This window comes from Salmo salar, chromosome ssa04 (genome assembly GCF_905237065.1).
Source record: "Salmo salar chromosome ssa04, Ssal_v3.1, whole genome shotgun sequence".
Classification (NCBI taxonomy): domain Eukaryota; kingdom Metazoa; phylum Chordata; class Actinopteri; order Salmoniformes; family Salmonidae; genus Salmo; species Salmo salar.
Genome location: NC_059445.1, coordinates 37785300 through 37812702, shown reverse-complemented (window position 1 = coordinate 37812702; position 27403 = coordinate 37785300). Strand labels below are relative to the sequence as shown.

The 27403-nt window shown below is 39.5% G+C and overlaps 1 protein-coding gene across 3 annotated transcripts in view; it reads left to right on the top strand.

The window, feature by feature from the left end:
* Window positions 1-398: 398 nt before the first annotated feature.
* The window catches only part of LOC106602935 (calcium/calmodulin-dependent protein kinase type II subunit alpha), a 77466-nt gene continuing 50461 nt past the window's right edge, over window positions 399-27403 (top strand). For all 3 annotated transcript variants that reach the window (XM_045716882.1, XM_014195957.2, XM_014195958.2), the window contains exons 1-2: window positions 399-684; window positions 5702-5796. In XM_045716882.1, coding sequence (XP_045572838.1) covers window positions 623-684; window positions 5702-5796 — 157 coding nt within the window. In that variant the 5' untranslated portion in view covers window positions 399-622. The remainder of the gene's footprint in view (window positions 685-5701; window positions 5797-27403) is intronic.

Sequence of the window (27403 nt, the reverse complement as noted above, 5' to 3'; positions counted from 1 at the left end):
CCTCATTCATTGTTGGGTCATAGTGTTTCTTCCAAGCGTTGCCATTATTTTCATGATTGTACATCAGGGAAATATATTCAAGCTGAAGCAATAGAAAGATCAATTATTCCATAATAAAGTTAATTATTGATATCTTAATATCTTTGGGGCTTGACTAGTTACGTTGGTGGATTGAAATGGCTGTATATGGAATTGTTGACTGCATTAATATTACAGTTTGGTAGTATTTGTGTGTATGCACATGTGTTTATATGTGTTTGTGCTCATTTATGTGCTTTTCCATATGTGTGCACTGTTTGAACGCCAGTGTGTGTAGCTGCCTCCTCTCCTGCCTGCCTGTCTGTCTGTGAAGTGTGCACTTGGAGAGGATGGGGATGCAGTTGCCATGACAATGGGGCTGTGTATTCAGGAGTGCAGGCAGAGCTGCGATTGGAGGAACCAAGCGAAGCGGGCGGGTGAAATGCTGGAGCAAACCTGTCAGCCAGCATCCCCCATTCACTTCCACTCGGTAGATCAGGAAAGTGATAGAGACTCTTGGCTCTCATCAAGGCTTCCAACCATCTTCCACAAAACATTCGACTAAAGGCAAGGACCACCTGAAACCCACCACCTCAGATCCAGCATGGCCACCATTACCTGCACCCGCTTCACTGAGGAATTCCAGATGTTTGAGGAACTGGGCAAGTAAGTTCCACTGGAGATGTTACCTTTTTTTACTAATCCAAAGTGGTATTTGGAATTGCATTTCAGGCCTGTGTGACAATGAAAGATGACCTCTTAGTTCAGTTTGAGTGAGAGGCATATGTTTACAGCCAGTGAGGGAGGCAGGGTTGATTAAATATCTGGTGTCAGAAATGAATGACATTAGGCTTCTGAGGAATTCCTTTATGGTAGGGGAGGGGAAAGGTCTTTTTAGCTGATGAAATTGAATTTCTATGAGAGAAGGGGAGAGAAAGAATAAAAAGAATGATGAAGGGATGAAATAGAGCAGTGAGAGAGAGAGAGTGGCTTGGTGCTGAGAGTTTAAGAGGGAACAGGTGGCAGTGGCAAGTCAGGGAGAAAGGTCTCACTTCTGATGGAACAATGTGAAACGAAAGACATTTCCCGCCTGAGAATTACTTCAGAACTCTTGACAAATTCAATTTTGCTTCATGGAGTGCGTCTTGAGAGAGGAGCATCATCAGTCAGAAGACAAAACCGTAGGTAGCTAACTGTTATCACAGGAAGCTGGATGATGTCACTGAGTGTCTTATTGGAAATTCAGTGGAATGAGGCGAGAAGACGAGACTTTAATATTTTATGTCGGTGCTCAGTGGTTCACTTTCATCCTCTACTGGTAACACACGAAACACACATTCTCCTTCTTTCCCATTATCTGCTGCTACGAGACAGCGCAATAATGTCGATCGTCTGATAGTTCTCAAAGAATTCACACCGGGTCAAAGAATTTTGAATTGTTCTCTACCAATCGAGACAGAAAAGAGGACACATTGAAATTGCTTATTCTCTGTGTTATTGTGTTTATAAAATGTAATGTTATTTGTCACATGCGTTGAATACAACAGGTGTAGACCTTACCCTGAAATGCTTACTTACAAGCCCTTAGCCAACAATGTTGTTTTAAGAAAATAGAGCTAAGAAAATATTTACTAAGTAAAACTAAAGTTGAAACATTTTTATAAAAAAAGTAACACAATAAAATAACAATAATGAGGCTATATATAGAGGGTACCGGTACCGAGTCAATGTACGGGGGTACAGGTTAGTCAAGATAATTTGTACATGTAAGTAAGGGTAAAGTGACTATGCATAGATAATAAACTTTCAGATAGTCAGATAATTTCAGATAGTCCTTAGGTATAGGTGTTTGTGTTTGAGATGTTAAATTGTCCTGGATTGTAATGCTTGATGGTGCTACATGAAATGCTTGATGGTGCTATATGTAATGATTGATGGTGCTATATGAAATGCTTTATGGTGCTATATGAAATGCTTGATGGTGCTATATGAAATGCTTTATGGTGCTATATAAAATGCTTGATGGTGCTATATGAAATGCTTGATGGTGCTATATGAAATACTTGATGGTGCTATGTGAAATGCTTGACGGTGCTATATGAAATGCTTGATGGTGCTATATGAAATGCTTTATGGTGCTATATGAAATGCTTGATGGTGCTATATGAAATATTTGATGGTGCTATATGAAATGCTTGATGGTGCTGTATGAAATGCTTGATGGTGCTATGTGTAATGATTGATGGTGCTATATGAAACGCTTGATGGTGCTATATGAAATGCTTGATGGTGCTATGTGTAATGATTGATGGTGCTATATGAAATGATTGATGGTGCTATATGGAATGATTGATGGTGCTATATGTAATGATTGATGGTGCTATATGAAATGTTTGATGGTGCTATATGAAATGCTTGATGGTGCTATATGAAATACTTGATGGTGCTATATGAAATACTTGATGGTGCTATATGTAATGATTGATGGTGCTATATGAAATGTTTGATGGTGCTATATGAAATGCTTGATGGTGCTATATGAAATATTTGATGGTGCTATATGAAATACTTGATGGTGCTATATGTAATGATTGATGGTGCTATGTGAAATGCTTGTTGGTGCTATATGAAATGCTTGATGTGCCCCTTGTGTTTAGAGCATTGTACTCTCAACCATCTGAGAGTTGTGACACATCTACAGAAAGGGTCCCCACGCAACTCCCTCTCTCTCTCTCTCTCTCTCTCTCTCTCTCTCTCTCTCTCTCGCTTGTTCGCTAGCACGCACGCACGCACGCACGCACACACACACACACACACACACACACACACACACACACACACACACACACACACACACACACACACACACACACTCACAGGTAGCCAAAGCTGCTTACATAATTTCATTTGGGGGTGGCAATCCAATAGTTTGACATGGACATATTTCATAATACATACAGTACTATATATATACTACTGTTCAAAAGTTTGGGGTCACTTAGAAACGTCATTGTTTTTGAAAGAAAAGCACATTTTCTGGCCATTAACATAACATCAAATTGATCAGAAAAACAGTGTAGACATTGTTAATGTTGTAAATGACTATTGTAGCTGGAAACAGCAGATTTTTTATGGAATATCTACATAGGCGTACAGAGGCCCATTATCAGCAACCATCACTCCTGTGTTCCAATAGCACGTTGTGTTAGCTAATCCCAGTTTATTATTTTAAAAGGCTCATTAGAAAAACCTTTTGCAAGTATGTTAGCAGAGCTGAAAACTGTTGTGCTGATTAAAGAAGCAATAAAACTGGCCTTCTTTAGTTGAGTATCTAGAATATCAGCATTTGTGGGTTCAAATGCAGGCTCAAAATGGCCAGAAACAAAGAATTTCTTCTGAAACTCGTCAGTCTATTCTTGTTCTGAGAAATGAAAGCTATTCCATGCGAGAAATTGCCAAAAAACTGAAGATCTTGTACAACGCTGTGTACTACTCCCTTCACATAACAGCGCAAACTGTCTCTAACCGGAATAGAAAGAGGAGTGGGAGGCCCCAGTGCACAACTGAGCAAGAGGACAAGTACATTAGAGTGTCTAGTTTGAGAAACAGATGCCTCACAAGTCCTCAACTGGCACCTTCATTAAATAGTACCCGCAAAACACCAGTCTCAACATCAACAGTGAAAAGGGGACTCCGGGCTGCTGGCCTTCTAGGCAGAGTTGCAAAGAAAAAGCCATATCTCAGACTGACCAATAAAGAGAAAAGATTAATATGGGCAAAAGAACACAAACACTGGACAGAGGAAGATAGGAAAAAAGTGTTATGGACAAACAAATCTAAGTTTGAAGTGTTCAGATCACAAAGGAGAACATTTGTGAGACGCAGACAAAATGAAAAGATACTGGAGGAGTGCTTGACGCCATCTGTCAAGCATGGTGGCAGCAATGTGATGGTCTGAGGGTGCTTTGGTGGTGGAAAAGTGAGAGATTTGTACAGGATAAAATGGATCTTGTAGAAGGAAGGCTATCACTCCATTTTCAAACGCCATGCCATACCCTGTGGACGGAGCTTAATTGGAGCCAATTTCCTCCTACAACAGGACAATGACCCAAAGCACAGCTCCAAACTATGCAATAACTATTTAGGCAAGAAGCAGTCTGCTGGTATTCTGTCTATAATGGAGTGGCCAGCACAGTCACTGGATCTCAACCCTATTGAGCTGTTGTGGGAGCAGCTTGACCGTATGATACGTAAGAAGAGCCCATCAAGCCAATCCTAACTTGTGGGAGGTGCTTCAGAAGGCATGGGGTGAAATCTCTTCAGATTACCTCAACAAATTGACAACTAGAATGCCAAAGGTCTGCAAGTCTGTAATTGCTGCAAATGGAGGATTCTTTGATGAAAGCAAAGTTTAAAGGACACAATTATTATTTCAATTAAAAATCATTATTTTTGAACTTGTCAATGTCTTGACTATATTTCCTATTCATTTTGCAACTAATTTCAGGTATGTTTTCATGGAAAACAAGTACATTTCTAACTGACCCCAAACTTTTGAACGGTAGTGTATATATCTATTTTTTTTGTTAACGCTAAACTCTCACAGGTGATGGTTGTGCTGCGCACACATCGTGTCTGATGAATTAGCTGACATTTTGACATCATGAATGTAATGTGAGTGCAATTTTCCGGATCAGAACAGATCTGAATGTTGAAAGTGGCAATGATGATTACGGCGCTGAATGATGTTTGGCCGTGTCCCTTCTGTTTCCGTCCTTTACTGGCCTTTTTCCTGATGTGTACTGACAGTAGTACTGAGGAAATAAACGATGTTACAGTGGCCAGGGTGAAGCCCTGTCTCAATCTGGATCCATTATGGTAGGCAGCACACAATCAAGTTCATGTGTCGTTTCGAGACTCACAAGCAATTCCTAACACAGTAACTCAATTAACCAATCTTTCCAGAGAAAGAGAGAGAGACGATGCTGTCTGTTTCATCTGGTTTGGGAAGAATGAACTGTCTTGTCTGTGTGTGTCCCCCCTCCTCCCCCCCTCAACACACACACACACACACACACACACACACACCAAAAACACACACACACACACACACACACACACACACACACACACACACACAGCCGATCCACAGGGCTCCTTTGATCTACTTGCTGTTTCCCTAAGGCCACTTGAGCTACGCACACAGAGGGAAAAGGCCACAATGGTTGGATAAAAGAGATGGCAGATTAGGTTTGGAACAGAAGCTTGGGCTAGCACTGACCTCATGTCTCTGTCTTCAGTTTGAAAGGTGGTGGTGTCTCAGTCATGGGGATCGCATGTTCTTAAACTCCAACCTGCAATCGTGCTATTTGTACAACTCAAAAGTGTTTCGTGCCTAATGGCAAGATGCCAGTTCAAATATCAACCGCAGTATTTGTCAAATTTTCCTAAAAGAATGCCCACAGTGCAATTGTCAGGGAATGTATTTTTCCAGTTAGACTGTGAATGAGCGCTATAGCCTCGGTCTGCATTTAGCTTGCAGTTTAACTTTGACCATGAAATGAATGAGGCATTAATCATTTTAGGTGCAAAAACGTTACATTCAAGTTAATTGGAAAACGAAATTAATATTCACCATAACTGTGCAGTTCAATATGCATTTGTTTCTCCTGCTTTTTCCCAGGGGAGCTTTTTCTGTGGTGCGTAGATGCGTCAAGGTCCTCTCAGGGCAAGAGTATGCTGCTAAGATCATCAACACCAAGAAGCTTTCTGCCAGGGGTGAGTCTTTCTTATCCCACTCCAACTCCCCTAAATATGTTTTAACAGTCCTTATGGCCATTATTGTATTGTTGGGTTTTCAGTTTGCAAGAAAGGCATTTCATTGTACTTGTGCATGTGACATTGAAACTTGAAACTTGAAACGCATTTCATCCTCAGTTTTGCCAGAATCCTTAGTTGGGTACTGACAGACCTGGAAAACGCTGCTGGCTCACATTTTGAAAATGGTTTGAACTGACTGGATATCTGACTGTGGTTTTCCACAGTTTGATTGGCACATTCATTTTCAGTTCCCCCCCTCTAGTCCTAAAGAAGGCAGCCCTACTTATGATCATCTGTTAAATGAATCTGATCAATAACTACTGTTATTGATTAGTTTAGTCTGTGATCCTATGCTTGACAGCAGGTTTGGGGTAAAATACTTCTCCATAGACACCAAATTGATGTCGCCTTTACTCTTAGTATTGCTGGTCCATTGAAATGAATAACCTTAAAACTATTTGAGATAAACAAGTAGCAGTGAGTTCATAATAGTTTGTAATAGTTAATACTAGTTAATAATGGTTCATAATAGTTAATAATGGTTCATAATAGTTCATAATAGTTCGTAATAGTTAATAATGTTTCATAATATTTCATATTAGTTCATAATACTTAATAATGTTTCATAATAGTTTGTAATAGTTAATAATAGTTAATCATGTTTCATAATAGTTAATAATAGTTCATAATAGTTAATAATGGTTCATAATTGTTCATAATAGTTCATAATAGTTAATAATGGTTCATAATAGTTTGTAATAGTTAATAATAGTTAATAATAGTTAATAATGGTTCATAATAGTTCATAATAGTTAATAATGGTTCATAATAGTTCGTAATAGTTAATAATGGTTCATAATGGTTTATAATAGTTCAGAATATTTTATAATAGTTCATAATGGTTCATAATAGTTCATAATAGTTAATAATAGTTAATAATGGTTCGTAATAGTTCGTAATAGTTAATAATAGTTAATAATGGTTCATAATAGTTAATAATAGTTAATAATAGTTAATAATGGTTCATAATAGTTAATAATGGTTCATAATGCTTCATAATAGTTAATAATGGTTCATAATGGTTCATAATAGTTAATAATATCTAATAATGGTTCATAATAGTTCATAATAGTTCGTAATAGTTAATAATAGTTAATAATAGTTAATAATGGTTCATAATAGTTCATAATAGTTCATAATAGTTCATAATAGTTAATAAGGGTTCATAATAGTTCAAAATACTTAATAATGGTTCATAATAGTTCATAATAGTTCATAATAGTTAATAATGGTTCATAATAGTTCATAATAGTTCATAATAGTTAATAATGGTTCATAATAGTTCATAATAGTTAATAATGGTTCATAATAGTTCATAATTGTTAATAATAGTTAATAATGGTTCATAATAGTTCATAATAGTTCATAATAGTTAATAATGGTTCATAATAGTTCATAATAGTTCATAATAGTTAATAATGGTTCATAATAGTTCATAATAGTTAATAATGGTTCATAATAGTTCATAATTGTTAATAATAGTTAATAATGGTTCATAATAGTTTGTAATAGTTCATAATAGTTAATAATGGTTCATAATAGTTCGTAGTAATTAAAAATAGTTAATTACATTTACATTTTAGTCATTTAGCAGACGCTCTTATCCAGAGCGACTTACAGTAGTGAATACATTTCATAAATTTTTTTTTCCCATACTGGTCCCCCGTGGGAATCAAACCCACAACCCTGGCGTTGCAAACACCATGCTCTACCAACTGAGCCTCACGGGCCACGCTCGGTTCATAATAATTCATAATAGTTATTAATAGTTAATAATGGTTCATAATAGTTCATAATAGTTAATAATAGTTAATAATTGTTCATAATAGTTCATAATAGTTAATAATAGTTAACAATGGTTCATAATAGTTCGTAATAGTTAATAATAGTTAATAATGGTTCATAATAGTTCATAATAGTTAATAATGGTTCGAAATAGTTCGTAATAGTTCATAATAGTTAATAATGGTTCATAATAGTTCATAATAGTTAATAATGGTTCATAATAGTTCGTAGTAGTTAATAACAGTTAATAACGGTTCATAATAGTTCATAATAGTTAATAATAGTTAATAATGGTTCATAATAGTTCATAATAGTTAATAATGGTTCATAATAGTTCGTAATAGTTCGTAATAGTTAATAATAGTTAATAATGGTTCATAATAGTTCATAATTGTTAATAATAGTCAATGGCACAAAGGTGCCTTATAGCTGGAATCCTTAATGATGAAATTGCCACATCTGTTTGGGGTATTACAACAACAAAAAAGTTACTGCAAACAACGAACACTGTTTTCTTCCCGATGACATCATTGCACGTGCGATAGAACAGCAGAATATGTACTGCAATTTTTTGGACCAAACTGCTTGATGCTCCTGACCTCCGTTTCGTCTAACTAAACAAAAACAATAACAAAGTGGCTGAGGGAGGACAGCGGTTCTGTTTCCCCTAATGCGGATTCCGTCTTTAACGTTAATTAACAGGCTAGCATATATCAAGGCATTCTGAGGGACCGCACAGCAGCCAAAGTATTCTTCTTTTCATTTAAAAAAAATCGGATTTTCTGGTGCTGTTGAGATGAAAAACCTATGCTGTGTCTAAAATGGGATCCTATTCGCTACTTTTGACCAGGGCCCATAGGGCCCTATATAGGAAATAGGATGCCATTTCGGATGCAGCCCTACTGTCTGGTAGGAGTGTGGGAGGAACCAGAATGCCCCACAGGTACGCTAGTTATCAGCAACTCACACCTCCTACACAATGTTTATTTGATATACTGTTCATCAATGTATGTACCTTATCATATAAAACAGTAAAAAATCGATATATATCTTGTATAAAAACCATAGATAATATTCACATGCATGGCACACACACCACACGCACTCACTCAAGTCAAAGGAATCCATCCTAACTCAATCAAGACTTATCATGTCTCCTTGGGAAACACTGTAAGGCAGTCAAAAAAGTTGACGTCTGTCTTAATGCATCCACTTGCATTCATTTTGCGTTGTGCTGAGCTGAATTGGCCTTCAGGGGTTGAGCCAGAGCAGCAGCAGCAGTTGAGTGATACTACTCGACTGAAACATGTTGACATCTCTGCTACAAAGAGACTGTGAAAGAATACACAAGTAGTACAGGAGAATGGCTGGGAGTATGCAGGAATTCGTTTATGCAAATTGGACATTTGCATAATCTTACTGCCACGTATAGTCTTTTGACCTGGTGAGCCAGAATTTGGGTTTATACTTACAATACATTTCAGATTTGGGTGAATCTCCTTTTACGAGCATGTTACAGAGTGGTGGAGTGCAGGGAGCATGACTCCTCATTTAACTAACCCATGTAGCCTCATTGTATCACTGAGCTGCTGGCGGGCAGACAGGCAGAGAAAGTGCGCTGAACCAGAGGAGTGCACCAGAGAAAGAGCATGAATAGCAGAGCTATTCATAAAATATTTCCTCTCCTCCTCTCTGTCGGCCGAGAGAGAGAGAGAGAGAGAGAGAGAGAGAGAGAGAGAGAGAGAGAGAGAGAGAGAGAGAGAGAGAGAGAGAGAGAGAGAGAGATCTTGTATTAACAGGATGGAGGATATTCTAGCCTGAGGTAACTTCTGAGAATGTAATGAACAATAAATAGGCGATGGAGATTTCCTCTACTTTGCATCTATGTCTTCATTTAGATCTGTACTGTACCTACAGTTTTATGTGATATATTTAACTTTGCATCACAACATTTCATTATGTATGAGCTTTTTTTTACTTGAAAACAAAACATACAAACATCTACACTGTTTACATTGCTAACAGCCAGATGAAATTCAAACATCATGGCCGTGTATTGTAAACTGTTCATCTTAATTTGGGCATTTAATGGCTTTCGGGCCGTTCAGATTAACAGAGGAATGTGCTTGTTTTTCTTAATTGTATTTCTGTATTTTTTTGTTTCCTATGCTCCGCCTTGAATGAAATATGTATGTCTATATTTGATGTCTAATTGCTGCTGAGCTCCCTTGCAAAAGAGACTTTGGTCTCAGTGGGACTCCATGCTAAAATTAAAATAACAATACAATTAAAACAAATACCTAATCATCGTCAGGATTCCTGAACAGATCACGGCAGCAAGCCCTGAACTCTTGTGACCCCGGCCAAAATCCATGACTGTTAAGTTAGCTAAGTCAACTACTGCTGTAGTCAACAGCTGAACATAAAGTCAATTCAGAGTTGACAAGGTCCTCATCAGTAAGGGAGAAGTGACTGTGTAGCACAGCCACGCACACCCACTCACTGCCTGTGTGTCGACACACAGGACACTGTTGCCTGAGGAGGCATGAAAGCCTCAGTGGCTCCTTTGTATGGCAGCAACTCTCATCTGAAGTCATTAGGCTGTGCCAGACTGGCAGGGAATGGAAGCACAGCCACGACGACAAGTGCAATCTGACAATCTCCCCTAAACATTCCGACAGGCCCAGGTTCACTCCTCTCATACAGGGGTGGTGATCCAGTTTTAATTAGCTAGCTACAATATAAGCAGAATCAAACTGGTTTGAGCATGTTATTGGGTCCTCATCCCCTGGTTAAAGATTGATTCTAACAAAGACAGCTTCCTTGACCCCCTCACCTCAGCTGTGAAGCCCACTGCCTTACAGTGGCGGTCAGTTTTCTTGAGCATGGCCTTATTTCTATTACAGCATATTGGATGACTGTCATTCATATTCCGTTCATGTAGTTCAATCTAACAGCGATAGGTTTAGGCTGCTACATGATACTTGAATTTTCCCTATACCCATCATGAGGTTGCTGCAACCTAGCCTATGAATGACAGTTTACAAAGTAGGTGCCCACAGGTTGAGAGACAAATTTGAGGTGACAGACAGTGACATACGGACGGACAGTGACATTCAATACCGCCTTGCACACTCTTGCCTCCATCTAGCTGATATAGGGTATACTCATTAGTCCAACAGTTGTAAATGAGAGTTTCTATTGGACAAATTCAGGTATGTTTATCCCCGTTTTGCTTACGTTTAAAAAACGTCTTCAACAGAATCAGCGGAATGAATACACAGTTCATTTTCATAGCAGCCATGTTGTATTCCTTCACGCATCTATGCACTCTCCTCCTCTCACCTTTTCCCTTCACTTGGACTTCAATGTATGTGACCAGGCAAAAAAATAACATTCCAAGCCAAACCACTACATACAGTCTACATCGTTGTCACCATATTAACTAATGTAACATCATAGTCAGCATAGCTAATAGAACTAACATGTTAGTAAACCCGCTACAATCATGCAGTAACGTTACAGTGTACAGTCAGTAAGCAGTTATACCGGTGGGCCCCAGCGGCAATAAATTAGTAAATCCAAAAATGTACCTTGACATGGAAGAGTTCCAGTTTTGTGTTGGAAAGTCATATCCAGCTAGCTAACATAGCATCTCTCTGTTTGAGCAGGGTGTTTGCTAGCTGAGTAACATTAAGTGAAACTGAAAGTGGAAAAAAATTACTATGGCTCTCTCTCTCTATCTATTTCTCTCTTGCTTCTCCTTCATTTTGGAAGAAATTCAATTGTTCTAAACTGCTCAACTACTGTCTTTCTCTCTCTTTGAGTCAACTACTCACCACATGTTATGCACTGCAGTGCTAGCTATCTGTAGCTTATGCTTTCAGTACTAGATTCATTCTCTGACCCTTTGATAGGGTGGACAACATGTCAGTTCATGCTGCAAGAGCTCTGATAGGTTGGAGGACGTCCTCCGGAAGTTGTCATAATTACCGTGTAAGTCTATGGAAAGGGGTGAGAACCATGAGCCTCCTAGGTTTTGTATTGAAGTCAATGTACCCAGGCTACACCATGGTGCTACACCATGGTGCTACCCTACAGAGTGCTGTTGAGGCTAATGTAGACCTTCTTTACAAAATAGTGTGATTTAAAATATTATTTGGTGACGTGATTATATTTACTATAGTTTTATCTAAAAAAGGATAACTATTTAAGTTTTACAATTTAAATTTTTATGAAATTCACTGAAGAGCCTCCACTGCTGCCTTACTCTACCTCACCATGTCCCACATCTGTACTCAGTCTGGTCTCATAGACTAGACGTAACATAGTAAAATGTAAATTCGGGACACTCAAATTAGTATGATATGTTACGTTTGGTATGGTTGCATAAGACAGAAAGTGACTTAAGACAAAAACTAAAGTAGGGTGGTTGGTCGGGGTGGATGTGTATGCGTATAAGGCAAATAGCAACCCTAAGGTTGCATGTTTGAATCTCATCACGGACAACTTTAGCATTTTAGCTGATTAGCAACTTTGAAACTACTTACTACTTTTTAGCTACTTTGCAAGTAATTAAAATGTTTGATAAGCCTTCCCCAAACCCTTTAACCTAAACTTAACCCTAACCCTAAACCTTAACCCTAAACCCCTAACCCTAACCCCTAGCATAGCTAACGTTAGCCACCTAGGTAACATTAGCATGAGCCACCTAGCCACCTAGAAGTCACAACATATTGTATGTTTTGCAAATTCGCAACATATTGTACCAATTGTAATTCATAACATATGATACAAAATGGATGATGGACATCCACAAATTAATACATATATAGTGCCAGTCAAAAGTTTGGACACACCTACTTATTCAAGGGTTTTTCATAATATTTACTATTTTCTACATTGTAGAATAATAGTGAATACATCAAAACTTTGAAGTAACACATATGGAATCATTTATTAACCAAAAAAGTGTTAAACAAATCAAAATATACTGCTCAAAAAAACAAAGGGAACACTAAAATAACACATCCTAGATCTGAATGAATGAAATAATCTTATTAAATACTTTTTTCTTTACATAGTTGAATGTGCTGACATCAAAATCACACAAAAATAATCAATGGAAATCCAATTTATCAACCCATGGAGGTCTGGATTTGGAGTCACACTCAAAATTAAAGTGGAAAACCACACTACAGGCTGATCCAACTTTGATGTAATGTCCTTAAAACAAGTCAAAATAAGGCTCAGTAGTGTGTGTGGCCTCCACGTGCCTGTATGACCTCCCTACAACGCCTGGGCATGCTCCTGATGAGGTGGCGGATGGTCTCCTGAGGGATCTCCTCCCAGACCTGGACTAAAGCATCCGCCAACTTCTGGACAGTCTGTGGTGCAACATGGCGTTGGTGGATGGAGGGAGACATGATGTCCCAGATGTGCTCAATTGGATTCAGGTCTGGGGAACGGGCGGGCCAGTCCATAGCATCAATGCCTTCCTCTTGCAGGAACTGCTGACACACTCCAGCCACATGAGGTCTAGCATTGTCTTGCATTAGGAGGAACCCAGGGCCAACCGCACCAGCATATGGTCTCACAAGGGGTCTGAGGATCTTATCTCGGTACCTAATGGCAGTCAGGCTATCTCTGGCGAGCACATGGAGGGCTGTGCGGCCCCCCAAAGAAATGCCATCCCACACCATGAATGACCCACCGCGAAACCGGTCATGCTGGAGGATGTTGCAGGCAGCAGAACGTTCTCCACGGCATCTCCAGACTCTGTCACGTCTGTCACGTGCTCAGTGTGAACCTGCTTTCATCTGTGAAGAGCACAGGGTGCCAGTGGCGAATTTGCCAATCTTGGTGTTCTCTGGCAAATGCCAAACGTCCTGCACGGTGTTGGGCTGTAAGCACAACCCCCACCTGTGGACGTCGGGCCCTCATACCACCCTCATGGAGTCTGTTTCTGACCGTTTGAGCAGACACATGCACATTTGTGGCCTGCTGGAGGTCATTTTGCAGGGCTCTGGCAGTTCTCCTCCCGCTCCTCCTTGCACAAAGCCGGAGGTAGCGGTCCTGCTGCTGGGTTGTTGCCCTCCTACGGCCTCCTCCACATCTCCTGATGTACTGGCCTGTCTCCTGGTAGCGCCTCCATGCTCTGGACACTACGTTGACAGACACAGCAAACCTTCTTGCCACAGCTCGCATTGATGTGCCATCCTGGATGAGCTGCACTACCTGAGCCACTTGTGTGGGTTGTAGACTCCGTCTCATACTACCACTAGAGTGAAAGCACCGCCAGCATTCAAAAGTGACCAAAACATCAGCCTGGAAGCATAGGAACTGAGAAGTGGTCTGTGGTCCCCACCTGCAGAACAACTCCTTTATTGGGGGTGTCTTGCTAATTGCCTATAATTTCCACCTGTTGTCTATTCCATTTGCACAACAGCATGTGAAATGTATTGTCAATCAGTGTTGCTTCCTAAGTGGACAGTTTGATTTCACAGAAGTGTGATTGACTTGGAGTTACATTGTGTTGTTTAAGTGTTCCCTTTATTTTTTTGAGCAGTGTATATTTTATATTTGAGATTCTTCAAAGTAGCCACTCTTTGCCTTGATTACAGCTTTGCACACTCTTTGCATTCTCTCAACTAACTTCACCTGGAATACTTGTCCAACAGTCTTGAAGGAGTTGTCATATATTTTGAGCACTTGTTGCTGCTTTTCCTTAACTCTTTGGTCCAACTCATCCCAAACCATCTCTATAGGGTTGAGGTCAGGTGATTGTGGAGGTCAGGTCAACTGATGCAGCACTCCATCACTCTCCTTCTTGGTCGAATAGCCCTTACACAGCCTGGAGGTGTGTTGGGTCATTGTCCTGTTGATAAACAAATGATGGTCCCACTAAACGCAAACCACTTGGGATGGCGTATCGCTATAGAATACTGTGGTAGCCATGCTGGCTAAGTGTGCCTTGAATTCTAAATAAATCCCTGACAGTGTCACAAGCAGAGCACCCACACACCATCACACCTCCTCCTCCATGCTTCACGGTGAGAACCACACATGCGAAGATCAAGACAAGGCGGTTGGAATCAAAAATCTCAAATTTGGACTTATCAGACCAAAGGAAAGATTTCCACCAGTCTAATGTCCATTGCTCATGTTTCATGGCCCAAGCTAGTCTCTTCTTATTATTGGTGTCCTTTAGTAATGGTTTCTTTGCAGCAATTCAACCATGAATGCCTGATTCACACAGTCTCCTCTGAAGCATTTATTTGGCTGCAATTTCTGAGGTGCAGTTGACTCTAATGAACTTATCCTCTGCAGCAAAGGTAACTCTGGGTCTTCCTTTCCTGTGTTGGTCTTCATGAGAGCCAGCTTCATCATAGTTCTTGATTGTTTTTGCGACTGCCTTTGAAGAAACTTTCAAAGTTCTTGACATTTTCCTTATTGACTGACCTTCAAGTCTTAATTAAAGTAATGATGGACTGTCGTTTCTCTTTGCTTATTTGAGCTGTTCTTGCCATAATATGGACTTGCTCTTTTACCAAATAGGGCTATCTTCTGTATACCACCCCTATCTTGTCACAACACAACTGATACGCTCAAATGCATTAAGAAGAACTTCTTAGGGATCGCCCCCTTTTTTAAAATCTTCGCCTAAAATGACATACCCAAATCTAACTGCCTGTAGCTCAGGCCCTGAAGCAAGGATATGCATATTCTTGGTACCATTTGAAAAGAAACACTTTGAAGTTTGTGGTGGAAATGTGAACTGAATGTAGGAGAACATAACACAATAAATCTGGTAGAAGAAAATACAAAGAAAAAAACAACTGTTCTTTTTGTATTTTCTTTCTACCACCAGATTTGAAGTGCAACAGAAAGGTCCCACATCTAGCCTTCACTCTGGTTGTATTTACGATGGTGTCCACAAGAGGGCAGCAATGTATGTGCAAAGTTTCAGACTGATAACGTGAAGTATGAGCAAGCTACATGACATTTAGTGTGAAGTCACCCAGGTACATTTGGGCAAATCGTGAAGGGCACATTTACATGACATCTTTCTGCAAGAATATCATCAAATCTGTAAACTTGGACTTTGATTTAGCTTTTCCAGTATTAGTAGCCATATTGTAAGTTCAACATTTGCAAAACAGCCAGTTGTCATAACTTCATAACTCTCCATATTCTTGCAAATGTTGTCCAAAAAGAAAAGGCTTACTGTCGCACAAGGTTAGCAGCCAAATTTTGCAACAGATAGATACAGGGTTTCCGCATACTCCCGTAAAGCCCAGCTCATTGGCTATCTAGCTAGCTTTAATGCTTATTTGACAAAGTTACAGTCAATCATGTGAAGACCCGCCGTGTCATCGGCGCACCATGACGGCGTCGCTCTCTGACCAAATTTGGTGTCCTATAGGATATACTACACTCCTAATGATATAGTGAAGTCTGGTTACGTTCTAGGATCTCTGAGGAATAAATACGAACATAATTTGACTGGTTGAAACAACATTTAGGGTTAGATTTTCACAGATTCCTTTCTTTGCAAATTGAACGAGTGGAAATACAAAATCGATCGTGCATGCTTTATGGACCTTTTTAGGATATGAAAAAGGATTTTATCTAACAAAACGACACTTACTGTTATCTCTGGGACCCTTGGGATGACAAATCAGAGCAAAATTTCAGAATGTAAGTACACATTTCACCTTCGGAGGTGAATTTATCAAACCTATCGCAGTGAAAAAAGTGTTTTGTTGTTAGGAGCTCTCCTCAAACAATAGCATGGCATTTCTTCGCAGTAATAGCTACTGTAAATTGTATAGTGCAGTTATATTAACAGGAATTTAAGCTTTCAGCCGATATAAGACACTTATATGTACCGACATTTGTTGTTTCTCTAAAATCTGCGATTGTGACACACGGCGCTGCATGATTTATAACTACCCCGTTGACGGGACTCCTATTTCAGAAGGAAAGAAATTCCACACGTTAACTTTTAACAACCTGTTAATTGAAATGCATTCCACGTACTACCTCATTAAGCTGGTTGAGAGAATGCCAAGAGTGTGCAAAGCTGTCATGAAGGCAAAGGGTGGCTACTTTGAAGAATCTCAAATATAAAATTTATTTAGATTTGTTTAACACTTTTTTTGGTTACTACATGATTCCATATGTGTTATTTCATAGTTTTCATGTATTCACTATTATTCTACAATGTAGAAAATAGTAAAACTAAAGAAACCCCCTTTTAAATGGTACCATAAACGAAACGTAACATATAGTACTAATTGGAGTGTTCTGGTTTTATGTGTACTATGTTACGTCTACCAGTCCAGGTTGCTGTGCTGTATCATCCTCCTCTCCTTTATCCCTGGCACACAACTCCCATTTCACCCGGTCTCCCATCCCTCCTCCGCACAATAGATTCTTCTTTTATCCATTCCTTTTCCACTAAAGCCCAACACACTCAGTCCTATTAGGGGATTTTAAGGGTCACTGTCTGTTCAAGATGGTGCATTTCATGTTGCCATGATTCAAACTTAAAGTGTCATAATGAAGCATTGACTTTAAACTTGGCTTTCCAGGTCTTTTGCTTCACATTTGTTGAAGTGTTCCTGAACAGCATTAGTCACTAAGGTGAGAGAGTTACACAACTCTATACCTTCCCCGTGGTGGGAGTTTGTGCAATGTGCACATTCTTTGTAATACCAAGTCACTTTGTGTCTTGCGTGGGAGACTTTACTGAGAAAGACTGTGATGAATCAAACGCTCTGATTCATTAATATTAATGAGTTAACAATTCCTGTCTTTGAGTGTCATCAAAGGTTTTTCTTCAGTTGGTTGTGATGCAACCCATATAACAACCAACTGAGCTGCTGAAGGAAAGGCTCCTGAGCCAACTGATGGCTCAGTGGAAGACAACATCAATACCAACATATTTGCTTAAAATGGTTGAAATGTACTTGTATTGCTAGGAGGAATGCATATTGTATACTGACTCATCTTTCCAGAGTCAGAGTATACCTGAGCTTACTGCTCTTCCAGATAAGCACCACTTGCTTGATATTTAGTTTGAGTTTAAATAGGTAGTGTTGTGTGTTGTAATGAAGTATCAACATTTCAAAACCATTTTATTGTATGAGAACTACACTAAATATCTCATCACTAGAACCACAGCATTGTGACGCGGGCGTTGACCACCAGGAGAGTCTGATATTGGCTCGATGTTCTGACCATGTCCTCCTACTGGGCTCTCATGTGAAGGGCGCACGGTGACACATCATTTAAACAACAACAAGAGGCCGTGTTGGACTGCTGGGTGCAGCCTGATTGAAGGGCCCTCAGAGGACCTGGCGTGGGGCCTGCTGATTCCCCTGAGAGGGAGGAGGCGGAGGGAAGAGAGGAGGGAAGGAGGGGAAAGCGTGGAAGGAGGGAGGGAAGAGAGGGAAGAGAGAGGAGCGAGGGGAGGGAGGGAGTGAAGAGAGAGTAGGGAGGAAGGGGAGGTATAGGCAGTAGGAAGGGTACGGAGGGGAAGGAGAGGGTGGCAGACTGAGCACATGCTGAGTCTCTACCTACTGACTCTCTAATTGCTGACTCTCTCTAATACTGTTTTTCTACCACATTCTTGCCTGCATGCGCTTTTTATACCTGCCGTGCGCATGCCGGCATTGCCGGGGAAAAGTGGTGGTAGTGGTGTGCAGATGCTGGTGGGCGTCTATTTTAATAAATCCATTGAGAGTATACACCATCAAAAATAAATCCATTATTCATTAGTTTAGACAGGTCCTAAGAAACATCAGACTAATCAAATGTATTTTCAAAAGAATAGAATAGCATATTTTGAGTATAATGAGGCCTATGTACAGGTCTGTGCAGCCATGGCTGCCATCCAAATGAAATCAATAGTTCATTATTTTGTTTCATTAAACGGACAAGACACACCTACCCAATCACATTCAACAGACATATATTTTACAGTAAGAATATAACAGAATATAAAATAATAAAATACAATAATATTCTTGATTTAGGCTACGTTATTGCATGCTAAATGTTTCTGATGAGTGATAGATGAGCAAACTCACCTCAACCTAGCTAACATTTCACCAGCCTAATTGTAGCCGATAACCAATATCCAAACAGAGATTTAGTGAAAACAAAAATCTGACATTGATTTATCAAGAAGAGTCCCCACGCTTGTCTCAAAGCAGCGCAACGCTGCTGTTCCAATAATACCGGTGTTGATGTGGTTATCATCTCGTTGACCACACGCAGGTAGGCTATTGCTTCAAATGTTTTACAAGGATTGGATGACTTTAGTAGTTTTAGTAAGCAACAATTTGATACATGCTTTCAATTGGATTAGCCTACTTTATTCCAATATTTTCCCTATTCCATGATATTTATTACCACAGTAATTCCAGCCTGGTCTCATAGACTAGATGTAACAGAGTAAATGTAAATCCAGGACACTCAAATTAGTATATGTTTAGTATTGTGGGTGGGTGGTTTAAGTATTGTGGGTGGGTGGGTGGGTGGTTGGTTGGGTGGGTGGGTGTATAACACGAATTTCTAGCAACCCAAAGATTGCAAGTTCTCATCATGGACAACTTTAGCATTTTACCTGATCAGCAACTTTACAACTACTTACTACCTTTTAGCTACCTTGCAACTACTTAGCATGTTACCCACATAGCCACCTAGCTAGAATTCATAATGTATCATATGATTTGCAAATTCGTAACATATTGTACATTTTGAAAATGTGCAACATATTGTACATTTTGAAAATTCGTAACATATTGTACATTTAGAAAATGTGCAACATATTGTACATTTTGAAAATTCGTAACATATAATACAAATTGTAATTCATAACGTATAATACGAAATGGGTGATGGACATCCACAAATGAATACATACCATAAGACACATAACATATCATACTAAATGGAACTAACATATGGAATTGTTTTAAGATGGTCATACTGTGGATCCTTTAGATATTTCAATTTGAATTGTAGGACCCCTTTAGGTATCAAGAAAATAAATAAATGATTAGTTAAAATATTGGATTTGGCCTTTACTACTATAGACCAGAGAAACACATTGAATAACACATTCATAAATGGAAAAAAGACAGTAAAAAATAGCTAGAAAAAAATAGATAGATTGACTACTAAAAGACCAAAATATATCACTTTTGCAACGAACTGTCAAAATGAAGACCAGAATTTACGTGTTTCAACTATAACTATGCCAAAAACATCTGGTTTTCGATTAAAAAAAATTCTTCATGAAAGTTACTCTTTAGGAGCATAGTTTGTGCCAATGCCTCCTCAGCATTGTGCTTTCATACTAAGCTGTCATTTACTGAAATGATTACTTGTTTTTTTGGCGGAATTAAAAGTTTCGGCTTTGATTTAGGCAATACCTTTCAGATATAAAGAAAACGCAGAAAAAAAGTTGGCGGTATGGTAAAGTTGGTGGAAAAAGTATGAAAGGTACAACATTTGCCGTTTCTGAAAAGGACATATTTGGGTATTTTTGGAGACTTTGTTCATGTTTAGCCATGGCCCCCATACTGCAGAACAAGCAATGAAGAAGTCTACTGCTGGGGCGGTAAGTTTCTCAAAACCAAATGAAAGGAAATCAAAATCAAATGTATTTATAAAGCCCTTCTTACATCAGCTGATGTCACAAAGTGCTGTACAGAAACCCAGCCTAAAACCCCAAACAGCAAGCAATGCAGGTGTAGAAGCACGGTGGCTAGGAAAAACTCCCTAGAAAGGCCAGAACCTAGGAAGAAACCTGGAGAGGAACCAGGCTATGAGGGGTGGCCAGTCCTCTTCTGGCTGTGCCGGGTGATGATTATAACAGAACATGGTCAAGATGTTCAAATGTTCATAGATGACCAGCAGGGTCAAATAATAATAATCACAGTGGTTGTCGAGGATGCAACAGGTCAGCACCTCAGGAGTAAATGTCAGTTGGCTTTTCATAGCCGGTCATTGAGAGTATCTCTACTGCTTCTGCTGTCTCTAGAGAATTGAAACCAGCAGGTCTGGGACAGGTAGCACGTTCGGTGAACAAGTCAGGGTTCCAAGGCCGCAGGCAGAACGGTTGAAACTGGAGCAGCAGCACGGCCAGGTGGACTGGGGACAGCAAGGAGTCATCAAGCCAGGTAGTCCTGAGGCATGGTCCTAGGGCTCAGGTCCTCAGAGAGAGAGAAAGAAAGAGAGAAAGAAAGAGCGAAAAAGAGAGAAAGAGAGAATTTGAGAGAGCCTACTTAAATTCACACAGGACACCGGATAAGACAGGAGAAATACTCCAGATATAACAGACTGACCCTAGCCCCCCGACACATAAACTACTGCAGCATAAATACTGGAGGCTGAGACAGGAGGGGTCGGGAGACTTCTATAACGTCCCTTTTACATCAAAAATAGAGATTTGGTTAAAAAAAGTAAACCACTCCTTTAATATGACCTCCTCATGCGTTAAATCACAGGTCACAATAATATGATGCACATAATTAAGTTACTGTCTAATGAGTTGGTGTGCCTCTGTAATTGGCTATGGAAGACTTGGCAGACATTTCTTCATGAGATAAGATACATGCAGATGCTTTGCTCCAAAATGATTAGCGGGGATTTTACATGTACTATTTACTTTTTTACACAAAGCCTGCCTCTCTACTTGCTATGTAGAGACTGACTTTGGGTTGGGGACCCTCAGGTGTAAGGCTCAGGTGTAAGGGTGAACAGAATGGATTGCATGGAGCAGGGAAAGACACTTGGCTGAGTAGTAGGGGAGGTCCATTAGCATTCTGATAATATACTGCTAGGCCAGGAGGAGTTGGTTGGAACATTTAACCCAAATCAGCTGTGAGTGAGCTTTATTTCTGACTTTCGATTTTTAAAAAGGCATCACAGCAAAATGTGTATTAGTTATGGTAAAATCAACTCAAGGCATCACACTATCCAGAAGTGTATTTATTGTGCGTCTACACGGAGACAAACAGCAGGTTTTCGTCCAGGGTCAGGTCCATGTTTGCCTAGATATGAACCTTACAGGTTAAAGTCCATGCAGCAAGAGTGCAAAATAAGACCACCCATTGGCATGGTGTCTGTGTCGATGTGTTAATCAATACTGTTCATATGTTAAGTTGTAAATCCATTCACTGAACACTGAACACCAATGATACTGTACAAAGTTCCACTGGTATGGTGTATTGGACATATCATTTTCTACGGCTTATGTAATTTGCTGTTTGCCTGTTGTTGGGTAATACATGATTGGGAAACGGTTTTGTATGGTTCATTGTCGTCTCACACTCTCCTTGTATATTGCCGTTGACCTGTGCTCAGAGTTGTTGAAGCTTTTATTTGAAATCCTCCCCGTTGGATGATATATACAGGGTTATAATAACTAAGTTTGCTGTGACTTTTCCCTCTGTAGTTTTTTTTCAAACTCATATATCTTATAATTCTATTTCTGGTATATTCTGCCAGTGTTGCTTAGCAACACCATTTTCAAAGTCCAGAACATATCTTTGCTTATACATTACAGTGGATACAGTACAGTACAGGAGGTCTGTACGGAGGGGAGATTGTCATACACTTATTAAAACGCTGGTACGGCAGCAAATATTATAGAAGTAAAGAATGAGGTGATATTTGTTTCATATCTTGTCTGTCTAATGGTGGAATCACTGAAACATTACTCATTTATAATGATAAATGTAGCTGCTACACAGCACTTGGGGTTCTGTGAAGCTTCTGCTCACACGAGAAAAGCCTGGATGATGGAGGAGGCTTGGTTTATCCAATCTCCGACGCGATCATGAACTTGATAAAGAGGGCAATGCCTTTGTACGACTTTAGGGCTGATACAGGCCTTCTCTGTCCCTGATTGCGCTCTACAGATTGTGCAGACAGTGAAGGGCTGTATTATTAAATAGAGGGGTAGAAATTAGGAGGGAAAAGGGGGTCTCCTCTTCCTCATTTGCCAATTTGGATTGCTCATTAATACCGCAGAAAGCCCTCCGCTCTCACACAGGAAGGTAGCATTTATTTGGCAAAGCGGCATTGTTATTTCACTGGCTGCCCTCCCCCTCACTTTCATTAGTGGGGAAAGTGGCTCGTGGCGATGTGACCTCTCTCTTTTCCTGAACCTCCTCCTTTGCACCATGCCCATCATCACCCCCTCCCACCCTCCCACCCACACCCTCATTACACATTACCAGCACTGTCAACCATCAGCATCTACAGTGCCTTCAGAAAGTATTCAACACCCTGAGTCTATACATGTTAGAATCACATTTGACAGTGATTACACCTGTGATTCTTTCTGGGTAAGTCTCTAAGAGCTTTGCACACCTGGATTGTACATTATTATTTAAGAAATTCTTCAAGCTCTGTTAAGTTGGTTGTCTATCATTGCTAGACAGCCATTTCTAAGTCTTGTCATAGATGTTGAAGCCGATTTAAGTCAAACTGTAACTAGGCCATTCAGGAACATTCAATGTCGTCTTGGTAAGCAAATTCAGTGTATATTTGGTTTTAGGTTATTGCCCTGCTGAAAGGTGAATTTGTCTCCCAGTGTCTGTTGGAAAGCAGACTGAACCAGGTTTTGCCTGTGCTTAGCTCTAGTCCGTTTATTTTTATCCTAAAAAACTCCCCAGTCCTTGCCAATGAAAAACATTCCCATACCCAGGGCTCCCGAGTGGTGCAGCAGTCTACGGCACTGCCTCTCAGCTCTTGAGGCGTCACTACAGACACCCTGGTACAAATCCAGGCTGTATCACAACCAGCTGTGATTTGGAGTCCCATAAGAGTGGCGCACAATTGGCCCAGCGTCGTCTGGGTTTGGCCGGTGTAGGCTGTCATTGTAAATAAGAATTTGTTGTTAACTGAATTGCCTAGTTAAATAAAGGTAAAATGACATGATACAGCCATCATCATTTAGGTTAGTATTGTGGAGTAACTACAATGTTGTTGATCCATCCTCAGTTTTCTCCTATCACAGCCATTAAACTCTGTCACTTTTTTAAAGTCACCATTGGCATCATGGTGAAATCCCTGAGCTGGTTTATTGATTCACCATCCAACGTTTAATTAATAACTTCACCGTGCTCGAAGGGATGTTCAACGTCTGCTTTAGATTTTTTTTTACCCATCTACCAATCTACCAAGTGCTCTTCATTTGTGAGGCATTGGAAAACCTCCCTGGTCTTTGTGGTTGAATCTGTTTGAAATTCACTGCTTGACTGAAGGACCTTACAGATAATTGTATGTGTGGGGTGAAGAGATGAGGTAGTCATTCAAAAATCATATTAAACACTATTATTGCGCACAGGCAGAGTCCATGCATCTTATTGTTAAGCAAATACGATTTTCTCCTCCTATTTAGGCTTGCCAACAAAGGGTTTGAATACTTATTGACTCAAAACATTTCAGCTTTTCATTTTTAATTAATTTGTAAACATTTCTAAAAACATAATTCCACTTGGATATTATGGGATATTGTGTGTAGGCCAGTGACACAAAATCTCAAAGTAATCCATTTTAAATTCAGGCTGTAACACAACAAAATGTAAAAAAAGTAAAGGGGTGTGAATACTTTCTGAAGGCACTGTACAATATTTTTTCCTTCCGTATCATCAACACTGGTATTTATGGTCCAATGCAGCAATTTTTGTAATCTACATTTCAAATAATTTCTGGGTAACAATTAAGTACCGTATTGTGATTGTTTTCAATTAAAATGGTCAAAAAGAAACAAAAATTGCTTCTTAGAAAAAAGCAATTTTTCTAGGACTGTGAGGGTGTGGTCTAAGTGAGGGACCTAACTAAAGGAGCCTAATTGGAGGGATATGTATCCTGAAAAATAGCTGTTATTGGTGGAGAGGTTTGAAACTCCCTTTGTTATTTGTCTATTAACTTAAACCGCCTGGTGACTTCGCCAGGCAGGCCAAAACGCCAACTTGAAAAAATGCTGAAATTTCAGGCCTTATTTTCAAACATCTCTTAAGGAAAAAGGGTATTATAATAATATAATGGTATTATAAGAGTATTATTCAGTATTTAGTAATTTATTAGGATCCCCATTAGCTGTTGTCAAAGCAGCAGCTACTCTTCCTGGGGTCCACACAAAACATGAAACATGACATAATACAGAACATTAATTGACAAGAACAGCTCAAGTACAGAACGACATGCATTTGCTTTGCTCAGAGCTGTTGCTTTATCTGTTTTTTTAAACCAGGTTTGCTGTTCACTTGAGCAATCTGAGATGGGAGTTCCATGCAATCATGGCTCTATATATTACTATGTGGAGACTGTGGTGGGGTAAGTGTGTGAGTCAGAACTGTGTCAGAACTATCATTTGAATTTTTAATTACAATTTTTATTGAACGTTTAAAATATACAATATACTTGCAGTGAAGCCGCTCAACAACTACATCACATTAGTCATCTAACAGACTCCCATCCAGAGCGACACACAGAAGCAACCAGGGTTAACACCTTGCTCAAGGGCACGTCGACAGATCTCCCACAAGGTCAAAAAACGGGGACCTGAACCAGTGATCCATCAGCCTCCGGCCCAAGCTCCCAACCGCCAGCCATCCAAGACCCCCCCCCCCCCCACAGTTCCTCAAGAGCTGCCCCTCAACCATCCGAACCCCCCCCCCCCCCCACAGCCTCAGAAAATAAATAAATAATATATTTTTTTATTTTTTATTCCCCATTCCCCACCCCCAAGACCCAATGCACCAACAAAATGAACAAAAGAGAAAAAAAGAGAAAGGAAAACTGAAAATAACAATGCAAAAATCAACAAAGGCATCAAGGACAACAAAAATTATAACAGCAAGGCCAACTGTCAGTGTTTGAGTGCATGTACCGCACTATTTACCTGTGTGTGTGTCCGTGTATGTGCACATGTTGTGCATTTGAATGAGAGTGTGTGTAAATGCATGTGTACAAACACCTGCAAGGCATCAGCCTCAGGCAAACCAGCATTAGCTGTAAAAACACTGCCCCTTAGTGTCATTCAAACGTACTTTTAATTATGTTTTATTTTGACTTAATTTTTTTTAATACTTTTATCTTTGAACGTCATTCTATCCCCCGCCCAGCAACTCCACTCCCACTTGTCTCCAATTCCATATCCCAACCCTCAGCTTCCCTCAGCCCCTCCCACCTATCTCTGCTGGCCACCCTCTTTGGATTTCTACGCACCATATATCTTTCAGCTATGCTGTGTTGTTTAACATATCATTTCAATCTATCTAATCGAATAGAATCCACAGATTGTGAGTTGAAGATAAATACTTTTGCTAAGAGTATGAGTATATTATTAATTGACTGACCCGGTCTCTCCAGATCTCTCAACAGTACTATTTCTAGGGTCAATTTTAGATCGATGCTATGCATTTTCAGCCATTCCTGAACCTGAGACCAGAAACAGGCTACCTGAGGGCAATACCAAAATAAATGGTCTGTTGATTTTGAATCCTCACAACAAAATCTGCAGAGCTTCGATGATTGAATGCCCCAAATATTCAACATTTTGTTGGTGGCAAGAATTCTATATAATAATTTTTGCTGAAAAGCACGAAGTCTTGAATCTTGCAGCATTTTATATATCAACTCGTACACCCTGTAGCATGGAATCGGTAGATCAAATATCTCTTCCCAACTATTTTGCAATCTGTATGGCATAGCTGTCAACATCCTGGTCCTCAAATGAAACTGGCATACTTACCTATTTATGCTATTTTTATTCCTCCACCAGTTTTGATCCTTTATATTGGGCAGACAGACCAGTTCCCTACCTCCTCCCACTGCCACCTGCCTCCTCTATTTTTGGGGTAATGCTGTAATCAATTGGTTGTACTCTTGGATTGAGCAGACCTTCCCGTACAATTCTGATAACTCCATGAAGGACATAACTCTACTGTTCCAATGTACAATATCATTTACAAAATACAATTTCAAACATCTTTCCCATAAATACAGGTATTTTATCAACCAGCACATTTGAGTTCAGCCATAATATTTGTTGTAATATTTGTTCTATCTTTTCAGGGGGATAAAATTCGAAATAGTAGCCAGCTCTGCAATGCTTGTTTGAAAAAGAAAGATACTTTGAAAAAAGTATCATTTTCAATTAATCGAAAATGAGACATGGCAATCTGCACAAAGGCAAAAAGGCAATTATTAAAGAATGGATGAGCTTTTCTTAAAAGTAAAAAGTAAAACTTTTGAATAAGTGAAGCTTTTAGAGAGGTTTAGTGCTTTTATATTTAATGATCTCAACCCACCCAATTCATATTCATTATATAGATAGGCACACTTTCTTTTGTCTGGTTTAGCATCCCAGATAAAGCTAAATATTTTTTGCTCATATTATTCGAAAAACAAATCATCAGGATTAGGCAGCACCCTAAAGTAAGTTAGTAAACTGAGATATGACTAAGGAGTTAATCAGGGCAATTTTTCCATAAATAGACAGCTATTTACCTCTCCATGGTCGCAGGATCTTGTCTATTTTTACAAGTTTTCTATTGAAATTCATTGTGGAGAGCTCATTTATATCTTTTGTGATATGAATACCAAGTTTGTCTACTTCACCGGTAGCCCATTTTATAGGTAAACTGCAGGGTAATGTAAAAGTTTTATTTTTTTAAAGATCCAATAC